Source organism: Trachymyrmex septentrionalis, unplaced genomic scaffold (assembly GCF_001594115.1).
Source record: "Trachymyrmex septentrionalis isolate Tsep2-gDNA-1 unplaced genomic scaffold, Tsep1.0 scaffold54, whole genome shotgun sequence".
Classification (NCBI taxonomy): Eukaryota; Metazoa; Arthropoda; class Insecta; order Hymenoptera; family Formicidae; genus Trachymyrmex; species Trachymyrmex septentrionalis.
The window spans coordinates 217502-232585 of NW_017305715.1; the positions used below are offsets into that span (position 1 = coordinate 217502).

The 15084-nt window shown below is 36.7% G+C and overlaps 1 protein-coding gene across 1 annotated transcript in view; it reads left to right on the top strand.

Moving 5' to 3' along the window:
* LOC108752106 (chorion peroxidase-like) overlaps positions 1 to 15084 on the top strand; it is a 108467-nt gene that overhangs the window by 55530 nt on the left and 37853 nt on the right. Inside the window, 2 exon segments of the mRNA XM_018492733.1 lie at positions 13095 to 13397; positions 13539 to 13721. Coding sequence (XP_018348235.1) covers positions 13095 to 13397; positions 13539 to 13721 — 486 coding nt within the window.

Here is a 15084-nt window from a genome sequence, read left to right on the forward strand (position 1 = left end):
ATATATATCAAAATTGTATCAAATGACTTGACAAATTGTTTTTTTGTGTATCCATCGAATTCCAACCATTTGACTTACATCCTGTCTCCTTTCCTGTATAGTACTTTATCTACATCCGGAGATGCACGTCCGGATGAGTAGCCCAATGCAACTCGTGCTCATAGAACTCTTCAGCGATAGATCAGTCATTCATTGTCAGTCAGTCAATCGAAAAATCAGTCCTTTTTAACAAAAAAAAAAAGAGTTATAGATATTTAATCAGTCAGTCAGTCAGTCATGTAAAATCTGTGATCCTCGCTATGTTTGAAGATGTGGTGTAAATATTCTGTTTACAGAGACTAGTGTTTTTGTGCTCTGTACAATTGCTCGTACTTTTTCAAAAGGATATTTTAATCAATTGATTCCGTACATTTTTCGCTAATCATTCATCAGCAGTTTGATAGCCGTACAATATCTGTTAAACGCTGTTCGCTAGATAATAATGCCGCGAAGAAGTGAGATATAAAATGTTGATAAGCAGATAAAATGATTATGTTCTTTGCTATGTCTTTCCACAGTATATATATTGTGTCTCTTACGTACATACATACATACGTACATTCATATATACACACATACATACATACATACACGCATACACGCATACATACATATATACATATTAGGTACCAAACTTAGCGGTTTTTTTGTTTACAAAATTCATTTATCTCGATATCAAAACATATATTAATCAAAGTATTTACCCTCGCTAGTTATACATTTTTTCCATGTTTGTGGTAATAAGTGGATTCCGCAACGATAGAAAAATTGGTCTTTTGAAACAATCCATTCAACGATCCATTTTTGCACATCCTCATAATTTCTGAAGTGTGATCCACCAAACCGTGCTGCATCAATTGGAAGAAGTAATAGTCTGAAAGAGCTAAGTCTGATGAATACGTTGAGTGCGAGAGAACTTCCCACTCGAGCTGCATCAGTGTTTCCTTGACGCTTTTGTAATATGGTCAAACGTTGTCGTGCAAAAACATAACTTTGCATCGATTGGTGGCCACTGGCATTTTTTCCAACAATGCTTCATTCAGATGGTTCAGTTGTAATTGATATCGATCCTCCGTAATCCTTTCGTTCGGCTTAAGTAGCTCGTAGTAAACGACGTCTTGCATATTTCCATCAAATGCAGAGCATTGCTTTGTGGCCATGGATATTTCGCTTTGATATAGATGTTGATGGTTGACTAGGGTCCAACCATGACTTTTTGCGTTTGGGATTATTAAAATAGATCCACTTTTCATCGCCAGTCACAATGCGCCATAAAAAACTTTTTTTCTGTCTGATAAGCAGAGAAATACCATAGAAATCAAATAATAATAAGTAACGGGCAAAGTAAGAGTCAACACATTTCTTTGAAATTAACAAAAGAATATATAATATTATAATTAACAGAGGTATGTTTGGGAGTATAAATAAGTTTCCGCCGTTTGACAAACAATGGCGCTACCAGTATGTTATAGTTAAAATTGTCAGCGTTAAAACTGTAAAACGTCATATCGTAAGGTTGGACATCTGGCAAGAACATAACCTTGAAATACAATATTAACGATTTTGCATCAGCATTTTATATCTTTTTTCGTGCGAAAATGTCGAGTTTTGAGCCGAATAAGCATCATTTGCGGGAGCTTTTGATTTACTTCTTTAATTTGAAGAAATCTGCAGCTGAGGCGCAACGATTGCTTGTAGAAGCATATGGTGAGGCTGCCTTAAGTGAGAGAAGTTGCCGTGAGTGGTTTTAAAAGTTTAAGAACGGAATTTAACGTCGAAGACAAAGAACGTAGCGAAAGGCCGAAAGTGTACGAAGACGCGGAATTGGAAGCATTATTGGATGAAGATTCGTGCCAAACGCAAAAAGCACTTGCACTTACATTAGGAGTGACTCAACCAGCAATTTGACATCGCTTAAAATCGTTGGGAATGATTCAAAAGCAAGGAAATTGGGTTCCATATGAACTGAAGCCGAGAAACGTTGAACGCCGATTTTTCACATGTGAAATGCTGCTTGCCAGGCATAAACGAAAGGGTTTTTTGCACCGTGTAGTTACTGGTGATGAAAAATGGATCCACTACGATAACCCAAAGAAGAAGAAATCATGGGGACCACCTGGCCATGCTTCAACATCGACAGCCAAGCCGAACATTCATGGGAAAAAGCTCATGTATTTGGTGGGATCAGCTAGGTCGTTTATTATGACTTGCTCAAACCGAACGAAACCATTACTGGGGCTCTCTACCGAACACAATTGACGAGATTGAGCCGAGCACTCAAGGAAAAACGTGCCCACTACTACTCCAGATACGACAAAGTTATTCTTCTGCATGATAATGCTCGTCTACATGTTGCGGCGCCGGTTAAAACCTACTTGGAAACACTCAATTGAGAAGTTTTACCCCACCCGCCGTATTCACCAGACATTGCTCCTTCTGATTACTACCTGTTTCGATCGATGGCGCATGGCCTGTCTGAGCAACACTTCACATCATATGAAGATACCAAAAATTGGGTCGATTCGTGGATAGCTTCAAAAGATGAAGCGTTTTTCCGACGCGGTATCCGTATGCTGCCAGAAAGATGGGAAAAAGTAGTGGCTAGCGATGGACAATACTTCGAATAAAACATTAGGTACCGTTCTTTCACAATAAATGCCCAATTTTTGATAAAAAACGGCGGAAACTTATTTATACTCCTAACGTAAAAACTAGAATCGAAATTATGAAAATAATTACAAGTTACAAGTTTTGGCTACCGGATCGAGCCCTCTTCAGACATTAACATAACAAAAAAATCGCAGAATAAAATCAATTATCGCAAATAATCGCATATTCAGAACATTCACAGTTCGGGTGAGTTTTGAGTTCAACATTATGTCCGTACGATTGAATCGTCAAATGTATTAAAGATATCTTGGCAAAGCTCTAGTTGATAAAAAGATAAATTAAAAGCGTACCACAAAAAAGATCCACGCATAAATAAGTTGACATACCGGAAATCTAATAAAAAATAATAAGAAATATAATAAAAACTCACCAGAAATCATATGTAAAAAATTCAAAAGAGCGTGTCCAAAAAGGAATAAAAAACTTTTGAAATAATATACAGAAAGAAGGAACGCAGATGTGTAAGCCAGACATTACGTGTCGATTATTATGTATGTTCAGTAGTGCGGAACAATACTGAGAGAGGAGACGGATTAGTTAGTATCAGAAAGTCAAATTTTATTTATGATGGGAACATAAGCCTTGTGGAGGCCATCGGTGTCAGTTTGTAAATTGAGACCATTCTTCTGCTTTCTGATATTAAGCATCTCTGAAATCAAACGTCTCCGATAGCAAGGCTCTTCGTCTAAAATTACGTCTTCATCCCATTGAAATTCGTGATCAAGCTGTCTCCTATGCTCAATTATGACAGAACGGCCAGAAGTGTTGTATCTAATGTGATTGCGATGTTCAGCAATCCTGGTCTTTAATTTTCTACTCGTCTGTCCCACGTATGACGCGTCACAATTATTACATGAAATCTTGTAGACCACGTTGTTCCTCGATGTTTGTGGACAAATATCTTTCTGTACTTTGATGTATTTGTTCAATTTATTGGGACTACGGAAAGATAACCTGATGTTGTTTTTATTGAAACGTTTGAACTTTTCCGTGTGGAAAGGGATGAATGGTACCGTAAGCCAAGAAACAGATTCATTCGTCCCGACATTGTCAGCCAAACCTTTATGTGTTTATTTCTAATTAAATTTTTTATACGTTGATTGACTGTGTCAAAAATGAAGGTCAGTGGATAGTCATTGTCTAATAAAATGTTGATAATAAACGTCAAATTCTGTACATGAAACCTAAAGTCCGATAATAAAAATGCTCTGTCAATCAGCGAAAGAATCGTCCCTCTCTCTTGTGCCATGGGATGGTTAGAATGGAAATTCAAAAACCTTCCTGAAAAGGTCGGCTTACGGTATCAATCAAAACCAAACCTGTTACCATTAATAGATATAGTAACATCCAGAAAATTAATTTTGTCTCCCCCCAATTCTGAAGTAAATTGTAAACGCGGATGGAATAAATTAAATTGTTCTAATACCAAATTAATTTTCGAGGAAACAACCACAGTACAAATGTCATCCACGTATTTGAAATAAAATGCTGCATCTAAGTCCAATGACATCAAGGACACTGTCTCAAGTCTCCTCATCACCAAGTCCGCTATTACAGGTGATAAAGGAGAGCCCATGGGAGTGTCGAAGGTAATATTTACATACGTACATACATACATACATATACAGGGAGGGGCATTTAGAACAGGTGAATAACTCGTTTGTTTTTAACAATAAAAGAAAAAGTGTCAAATAAAAGTTACTTGTTTTCGAGGGACATATAATGTGTTAATGTGTCAATAATTATTTTATAGGTAGAGGCGTAAAGGATAGGCAAAAGTCAAATCTGTTATTTTAAATGGAATGTTATAATTTTTTATTTACATTCTGATAGAGCATTTTAAGACAAATACAATGACCTATAATTATAGGTCATTCAAAGTAGTAGTAGTAGTTTATTACGTGCTCACCAACGTGATTATACGGACTTCCATTAAATACAATACATCTTAAATATACATATACATTTCTTGCTTACTTGCTAACTAATCTACACATTCATACTCACTTTCATACTCATTTACATTTTATGTCACTCACTCACTCATGTCGGTCTCACTCACTCACCCTTTCTCTCTCTCTCTCTCTCTCTCTCTCTCTCTCTCTCTCTCTCTCTTCTTCCGCGCTGCCTCTATCATTTGCATCCATTCATACCCTCTTCCATCTTCGTGCAACACCTCTATTCTATTCCATCTTTCCTTTTTAAGTAACACACATTCTTCTTTCATGTGTTTTATATCCTCTCTCTCTTTTTCGCACACTCTACATTTTCTCTCTTCTTCATTCATCCAAAACATATTTCCTCTTTCTTCGTTACCACATCTCCATCTCGCAATCATCTGCATCTTCTTTCCCTCTCTCTTTTTACTCTTTCTGATGTATTCCGGTATTCCTATTACATTTCTGTAATTTTTACACGACCTTGAAGTTCTCACCTCTTCTCCTCTCTGCTGCATATCTACTTCTATATCTCTTTCTCGTAATCGCTCCCATTTTCCCTCTCCCCATTCATTAAGCGCTTCCTCGCTTACCCCCCCTCTCCATAAGTACTCCCTTCTCTCTAGGCTTTCCCTTGTCCATTCTTCCTTTCGTTTTTCTCTTTCCTCTTTCCTCCGTTCTACTATACTTTCTCTCCCTATCTCTCCTCCTTCTCCTTTCTGTATTCTCTCTTCAAACCTTCCCGCTCTCCACCCCGTTTCCACCCTCATTTTGTTCCTTTTCAATTCCTCCCTAACTATATATCCCGGAGTACAGCTCTTCACCCCCAGTATCCATCTCAAATATTTTTCTTGTAAAGCCTCTATTTCTTTCCATTCCTTATACCCCCATATCTCCACTCCATACAAAAGTATTCCTTTCACAATACTGTCAAAAAGCTTCAGTCTCCACCTTACGTCCCCCTTGAACTTTCTCTCCCCGTAACTCCACACCCATCCCATGGCCACCCTCGCTTTTCTAATTCTATCTCTCACGTGTTCCGTTTCCCCTCCGTATCTTGACACCCAATATCCTAGATATTTATATTCCTTTACCTCCTCTAATCTTTCCTTTCCCCACCACCAGTACCTTTCTTTCTCCCTTCCCCCTTTCTTTCTAAACACCATAACTTTCGACTTTTCCGGGCTCAGCTCTAGTTTCTTCTCTTTTAAATACCTTTGTATCCCTCTTATCATCGCCCTTAAGCCTACTTCTTCTTCCGCCACCACCACAATGTCGTCAGCATATTCTAGCGACCACACCTTATCGCCTCCCACTCTTACTCCTCCTATTCCTTTTCTTAATTCCTCCTCTAAATCCGCGATATATACATTAAACAGAGTTGGACTCAAAGGACACCCCTGTCTTACCCCCTTTTTTACCCAAAATTCCTTTGAGACTTCCCCCCCTATCCTTACCACGCATCTTGTCTCCTCATATATTTCTTTTACTCTTTCTATCAGTACATCACTGATTCCCCTTCTCCTCATCATTTCCCATAATACCTTCCTATCTATTTTATCGAACGCTCCTTTTAGGTCCATAAAAAATGCCCACACCTTCTTCTTCTCCTTTAGTCTTCTTCCTACTAGGTGTTTTAAGATCTTTATGTTTTCTATTGTTCCTCTTCCTTTTCTAAATCCTGCCTGCGTTCTGCCCCATCCTCCTTTCTCGTCTAGCTCTTTCACCAACTTTTTATTTAAAATGTTCGCATATATCTTATACGCAGTGCTTGTAAGCGTGACACCCCTGTAATTCCCTACCACATTTTTATCCCCTTTTTTCCATATCGGAACTACCACTCCTATTCTCCATTTTTCTGGGAATCCCTCTCCCTCCCAAATCTTTCTATAAATTTCCTCTAACTTTACACTTACTTTATCTCCCCCCATCATCCATGCTTCATTTCTTATCCCATCTATCCCTGCCGCCTTACCCTTCTTTAATCTTTTTATTTCTAGTCTTATTTCCTCCCGACTTATCCCTTCGTCTTTCCTAAATTCATTCCGTCTTTCTCCTATTTCTGCCGTTCTCTCGTCAACTCCCTCTAATGCCGTCTTAAAATACTCTACCCACTCCGTTCTTTTAATTTCCTTACTTATTCCCTCCTTTTTCTTCCTTCTCCTATTTATAAATTCCCATGCCTGTGCTTCTGTTATAATCTTTTCTATCTCTCTCTCCTCAAGCTTCTTATGCTCTACTTCTTTCTTTTCACATGTATCCCTATATTCCCTTCTTTTTTTCACAAATTCCTCATATCCCGACTTCCTTCTCCTATATCTTCTCCCCGCCCTATTAACCTCTCTCTTTTTCTCCCTACACTCTCTATCCCACCATGGTACCCATCCTACCTCTTTCCTTCCACCCTTCCTCTTCATTTTAGGTGCTCTTTTCATTACTTCTTCCATTTCTTCCCATCGTCCTCCCCCCTCTCCTTTTTCCCACTCTACTTCCTCTATATTTTTCCTAAATATTTCTATGCCCTCCTCTGACCAATCCTGTATCATCTCTGCCTCGCTCTCTTTTTCCTTCTCCTGCCTTGTATATTCCTTTCCTAACTCTATCAATATTGGCTGGTGATCTGATTCTGCCCTGCATCCTATTTCAAAACATCTAATTTTCTCTTCTGCCTCCAGATTTACAATTCCATAATCTATCACTGATTTCCCTCCCGCTTTTTCATACGTCCACTCTCCTTCTTCATCCCCTTTTTTCCACCCATTCAGTATCAACCACCCTCTTTCTCCCACTACCTTCACCAGCTCACACCCTTGTTTGTTTACCACTCCATCTTTCGATCTCCGTTCTTTGCCATTTTCTCCTTTTTCTTCGCCATTTTGGTCACAAAAACCCCCTTCCTTACCAATTCTTGCGTTAAAGTCTCCTACTATTATCATATTTTCTTCTTCCCTCTCTCCTATCATCTCTTTTAATCTATCTAATTCTTCCTTACTTCCCTCTTTGTTATATACTGTAACAATTCTCCACCTCTCCTCATCTACAACAACCTCTCTCTGCTGTATCCCCTCTACTTCCTCTTCACTTCTACTTCTTTCCTCTATTTCCTTCCTTATCCCCGTTATTATCCCTCCCATCGCTCTCCCTCTTTTCTTTTCCCTCCTCGCTGGCTGACATTTCCATCTCCACCCATCTGGCATTTTTTCTTTTATCTTCCCCCACCCAGCTTCTTCCACCCATGTCTCACTCAAACCAATCACATCGAAATCTTTCAGAAAATCCCAAAAATCTTCGTCTTTTCTCTTTAATCCTGCGATGTTCCAGAATACCCCTTTTATACTTCGTTTCTCTCCCTCTTCCGTTGCTTTTCCCTTCTGTTTCCCCCCCTTTCTCTTTTTAACCCAATTGTGAGCACGCTTGCTTAAAAAATCTTTTCATTCATACACTTGCGCTCTTCACTCCACACATATTCTTTACCATTCATCCACGCTTTCCCAAAGCCCACTTTTACTCGCCTACCTCTCTCTTTCTCTCTCTTCGCCCAAAATCTAATCTCCTTCTGTCTTTCTCTTTCATCCTTCGTTAGATCATCGTCTACATATATTTTCGTACCTGTCAATTTATTTCTCCTAATCATGATCTCCTTTTTATCATCCAAACTATTAAGTTTCACAAGCAGCACACTCTCATTCGTTCTATCATTCATTCTATCATTCATTCTATTCCCTATCTTGTAAACTTCTCTTATTTTAATTTCTTTATCTAACCCCCCTAATTTTTTCAAAACCCCTACAGCAGCATCTTTCATATTTCCCCCCTCTACCTCTACACCCCGCATAACTACATTTAGTCTTCTATCTCTTCTTTCTTGATCATCTCTTCTTTTTTCTATTTCTTCCACTCTTTTCTTCAAATCTGCATTTTCTTCTTTCAACTTCTCCATCTTTTCCCTTTCCTCCTCCTTAAATTTCTCAAATTCTGTTTTTATTTGCTTCATCTCTTCTTTTAATTCTCTTCTTATCATCTTCATCATATCATCCTTATGCCGCTGCAGTTGTCTCTCCATCATTTTTTCTATCTCCTCTAAATTCGCCATTTTCTTCTCCTCTGAATCTCCCTGCTGTTCTGGCGATTTTCCTGCCTTTCCTTCCTTCTTTCGTTTCGCGGCTTGCTGTTCGTCTTCACTTTCTTCCGACTCACGCGCTCTGCCCCTTCTCGAGAACCACGAGCTTGGAATGCTCACTACACTACTATCCCTCCTTTCCTTTCCTAGCAGCTCCGCTTTCGTGGGCCTTCCTCTCTTCCCCGCTCCCTTCTCTCCACTCGTATTTCGCCTCTGACGTTCACCGCCGTTGCCTTCCTTCGATCTTGTTCCCCACTCCTCCCCTGACTGTACCCACCTTTCCGCTCGGCTACTTCTAGACTCTTCCGTTGCTAGGCAGGTTCCTTCTCTCTCTTTCTCCAAACTCTCGCTCATTCCCCCCTCCCGAGACGCGCTCGCGCTTCGTGACGTTCTGCTTTCCTTCCGTCACTTCCCTTTTCTTCGCACTTGCGCACCTCGGTTTTTCTGCCACGTGCGCCGGGCCTAATTACTTTTTCCCTTCCGACTTATGCAAGGCTCACCCACTGCACTCCTGTCCCCTAATGACCACTCCTTATCTTATGCACCCAATACAGGCTTTCAGGCTACCTGGACCACGATGCTCTCGGTTGAAGACCTATGCCAGTTGTAGGTTATGTTCCCCTTGTTCCGTCTACTTTAACCACCATTAGCCCGTTTCCTGATGAAGCGAGCTACTTTTTTGCCTAGCTCTCGATTTAACGACTCTCGTCCCTATAACAAAAACTCCCCGCAGGGCAATTCCTTAACAGCTACGAAATCTTTAATTTCCTCACGAAGTGCGCAAAATATGTCTTCTCTGTAACTCACCTCGACCGGAAGTCTAGGTCATTCAAAGTTACGCAAAGTTAATAACAGAAAATAATTGAATATAATGAAAAATAAATTATTTCAAGGCACTCTTCGAATAATTTCATGTCTTTTCTTCTTATTGATATACTGCTAATTGTTCAAGTATATTACGATATGTAAATAAACATTGAAAATTTATTTAAACATAACAAGGTTAGCTGTAATTGAAAATAAATTGTTTAAAGGCATTTTTCGAATATTTCACTAATTTACATATTTGCGTACTTACCGTTACAACAAGTAACAAGTTCAAAATGATCCTGAATATCGACGTATTTTCTGAAACGTGTTAACACAGATAATACTGTACGACAAATTTCATTCGAATCAATCGCAACGTAAGCTCTTCTTATGCGATCCTTTATATCTTCTTTTGTTATCGGCGTTTCGCTGTACTCTTATTGTTTTAACTTTCCCCACAAATAAAAATCCATAAATGTTAAATCTGGGAAACGTGCGGCCCATCTGTTATTTCCTGACCGACCAATCCAACGATCTCCAAACTTTCTGTTTAGCAATTCAGTAATAATCTGTGCAGAATGAGCAGGACATCCATCTTGCTGGTACCACATTGATTGTCGTACGTTTAGTGGAAGATCTTCTAATAGTGGCAATATTTCTGTGCATACTTGCAACTATTTAATGGTCCATCGATAAAATAAGAACCAATTATTTTATCATTAAGAATTCCGGCTCAGACATTTATAGACCAAGGTCTCTGCCTGTTTCACTTCTCTCATCCAATGTGGGTTTTCTACTGACCAATAGTGCATGTCGCGAAGATTTACTTGTCCATTGTTTGTAAATGTAGCTTCGTCAGTAAATAAAATTTTAGTGACAAACATGTCATCTTCTTGTAGTCTTTGAAATGTCCATTCACAGAATTGTACACGATTTTGAAAATAATTACCATGTATAATAACTCTTGATGAAGTGAAATATGAAAGGAATGAAATTTAGTTGAAATGGAGTATTCGTAGAACGCTTCGTCGATTAATACCACTTTCATATTTAAGTTGTTTTATACTGATATGTGGATTTAGTGCTACAGCGGTTAAAATGTTCGTTGAATTTCCGTCGTTAGTTGCTTTCTTGATTCGTTTGCGTTTTTTATTATCCGCACTTCCTGTTTTGTGAAAAGTTTATACTATATTTGAAAAAAAAAAAACAGATAATGAGGGATGGACACGATCGGGAAATCTTTCAGCATACAAACGTACTGCTTCTCTCGTAATTTGGCGACATTCACATAGACGAAAATCATATCGATTTTTTCCGCTTTTGTATAATGCATTTTGCAAGACATACACTTTGATCGATAGATGAATTCAAACTAATCAATAAATATGGATAATGCTATGTGCGATTCAATTTAAACGATATGTAAATACATTTGAACGATTAGTATATCAACAAGAAGAGAAGACATGAAATTATTCGAAGAGTGCCTTGAAACAATTTATTTTCCATTGCATTAAATTATTTTCCATTATTGATCTTGCATAACCTTGAATGATCTTCAATTGTAGGTCATTATACCCGTCTTATAATGCTCTATCAGAATGTAAGTAAAAAAACATATTATTCCATTTAAAAAGACAGATTTGACGTTTGCCTATCCTTTACGCCTCCACCTACAAAATAATTAATATTACATTACGTACTCTTTGAAGCCAAGTAACTTTTGTTTGACACTTTTTCTTCTATTGTTAAAAACAAGCGAGTTATTCAGGTGACCTGTTTTAAATACCCTTCCCTGTATATGTATTATATGTATGTATATATATATGTACATACACTCACACGCAAAAAAACGTTCCACTTAAATTTTAGCATTAATTTTTAATATTTTTAAATAACAATAACTCAGTGAAAAATCACCGTAGCGAGATGTTTAAAAAAGTTTTATAAAGCTTGATATTTCTATTTTTCAGAACGGTACTTCAAAAAACGGTCTTGCCGATACTTCATGAAGATACACAAACATAAATGAAGATGTGTCTAACCTCAAAATTTTTTTAAAATTTGAGAAGTTCCATGGCACGAATGAAAAATTATTCACAAATGCTGTTAGAGCTTTCAAACGACTGAATCTTTATCTTTAATTTGCTTTTTTGTTAAGCTGTGTACCATTCTCTTTCATCGAGTTATTCAGTTGAAGCAAATCATTTTTACTTCAACGTTGAATAAGTTTTTTTAAACATCTCGCTACGATGATTTTTCACTGAATTATTGTTATTTGAAGACATTAAAAATTAGTGCTAAAATTTGCCCGTTTTAAAAAGTGGCCCGTTTTTTTTGCGTGTGAGTTTATATAGAGTGTTTGCAAAATAATGATAAATTTTTCGCATAGGGGCAAAATGGACTAAACTGAGAGAAAAAGTTCTTTACCATTTTGCAATTTTCGTAACAAAATATTAATTGTTAAAAATTGCCGAAAATTGGTCTCCAATAATTTTTTACTCAAATACTATTAATTTTACAGAAAAACTGTAAGAGATAAAAATTGTTAATTTTTTTCTCATAGAACTCTACAAATTTTTTTAGAATTTTTTAATACCGTATTGTTTCATGTGGGAGTGAAAGGGGTTGGAGAGAAATAGGAGGAGAAAAGGAGGGTGGAGAAGAAAAGGGGGAGACGGGAGGGGGGAGAAGGAGGAGGAGGAGGAGGAGGAGGAGGAGGAAGTAAGAATATTTTTACATTTTTTTTTAATATCGGCGGTTTTTTTATCGCGTTATAATACTACGAATTTTGGGATAGGTGCGGGCGACAGCGGCGGTGGCGGTAAAATGAAATGCGGAACGCATAGCAGATCGTCATCACACGTATTATGTTTAATCCATCGGCCGGGGTCTTATGTTTACATAAACAGTGATAACCGAGGTCCTATGTTTATGTAAACAACGATACCATCGATCAGGGACTTTCCCCGCGATAGTTCTCCCGCGCCTATGAGCATCCCTCTGCACATTCGCGCTTTCTTAAATTCCTGGCTTAAAACCGGCTATATATATAGTATATCAATTTTAGCCTTTTTTCGTCCTTGTTATCGTGACGTAATGAGAAAACTTTCATTATTTATTGAATATAAAATATTTCCCATATAAATTTTATATCAAAAATAGTGGATAAATAAAACAGATATTTATATTAATATTTTATTATTTTTTAATTACGTCATACTTTATTTTATTTTATTTTTAAACCAAATTTCAGTTCTCTACACATGCGTTTCGAGAATATGAGAAAAACAATATAATTGCAGAAAGTGTTCAATTATCGTGAGGAAGTAATTGTATGAGGATTTACGAATTTTCTATAAATTTGAATATAATTCTCTCAAAGCATAATTTCTTTTCTACGTGATTCCAAATACTAAATAAAAACTCTACATGAATCAAATTGGAGGTAGCCAGTCTAAAGAATAATGTTACTGTTTAGGAATCCCTATTTTTCAATTCAAACTTTGATTTTCTAGGCTTACTGCAATACGGAAAAATACAGTCGCAAAGATCATTGCTTTTGAAACATAAATCGGATTTATGCAAACGCGGATCTTTGTCTACAACTTGCTTCCGGGCTGGCGACGGACGTCTAAGTGAGCAACCTGCTCTTACGTCCCTGCACATCGTCTTTCTAAGATTGCACAATAGAATAGCCACGGAATTATCAGCCTTGAATTCCCATTGGAGTGACGAGAAACTTTTTCAAGAAGCACGAAGAATCGTTGGCGCAATAGTCCAACATATAACTTATCGAGAATTTCTGCCGATCATTCTTGGTAAGACAATTAAATAGTTATTTTCAATTTAATAGTTATTGTATTCACTCGAAGATAATATTATTAATATTATCGATAGTGTCATAAAGCCTAAAAATTGATAAAGCGTTCTAAAATAAAAGCACTAATAACGTTTCTCAGGTCCTCAAGTGATGAAAATCTTTGATTTGGAAGTTCATAAAAAAGGTTATTACAAAGGGTACGATCCGACAGTAAATCCCACCATTGCAAATTCATTTTCTACAGCAGCTTATCGATTCGGACACTCACTGATCCAGCGAAGTTTTATTAGATTTGACAGCAATCACAAACCCATTTTTAATAGTAAATAAAATATAGATATTAAATATTATTATTAAATGTAAATATTTGAAGTATTATCCTTATATTATTATTGTTTCATATTATAGAAATAAAAAAAGAACATTATTTTAAAAATACTTTACAAATTTTAGGCGGTATAATTCTTAATTTCAGAAAAAAATAGTCATTTCTATTTGTAATTTTATAATGTAATATAAAAAACATAAAGGATCAAAATACATACTTATGTACAATATATGAAGTATATTTTAGAATGCAAGACATACGAAATAATAAATAAAATTTTATTTTGAAATCTAACATAAATTACAGATCATCTAAGATAGGGCTTGGCAAGATTTACACTTCTCGACTGATTTTCGATTCGGCTCCGTTTCCCGCTATTCCCCTCACCTATCACCCTGCGCGCAATCCAAATACCACTCGGCGCTTAGGAGCGTATAACGTATGTATAAATGAGGTGCACTCGCTTTGGGCGCTCACGCTATAAACTTCATTCTATCTTTTTTTTCACTTATTATATAATTAAGACAGAATGAAGCAACGTGTAAGCGCTCAAAGCGAATATCCAATGAATTTTTAATAGTTTTCCACGTCATTCTTGAGGTACTATTGTTGACGCGTTTTTTCAAAGGGTATCCCCAGGGCCTAGTCCACTGATAAAAATGATGAATTATATGACCAAGTAATTAAACACAAACGAAATGAAATGAAAAATACTTATTCTGATTTTTGGAATCTTTTATTGGCAAGATCAGAAACATCGATTTGCATATCACACATAGCGAGCCGTATAAGATGAGGCAAAGATTCATCAAGGAAGAACGTCTTTCATCTTTTATAAATTTCATTTTCGGAAAGGATGTCTGACATAAATATGTAGATCCAAACATGGAATGAATTCGAAGTCCGAAATTACGAAGCTTGGGGTATAATGATTTTTTCAACACTTTGTAAAAATTGGCAGTTTCTTTAACCGTTTTAAGTGAAATATCGTTCTGCAAATCACATAATTCATCTTGCAAATCAATATGCTATCCTTCAATTGATATTGCAAGAGGATTCTCAAAAAGAATTAATTCAATTCTGAGTTTCTCGAAGCAAGTAAATCGTGTATCGAATTCATCTATAAGAGAATCTAGAAAATGAATATATTCTTTGAAATTGCAATTATGTATTGTCATGTTCTTCGAGAAGAACTTGGCAAGAAGGAAAAAAGTGAAAAATATTATCATTTAAGTGAGATTTTGATAACTGCAATTTTCTTTGGAAAAAATCAATGTGACGAACTAATTGGGAAATATTTTCCTTTGCAGCTTTAAAAAGTCTAAGTTGATTATATAAATAAATAAATAAATAAATA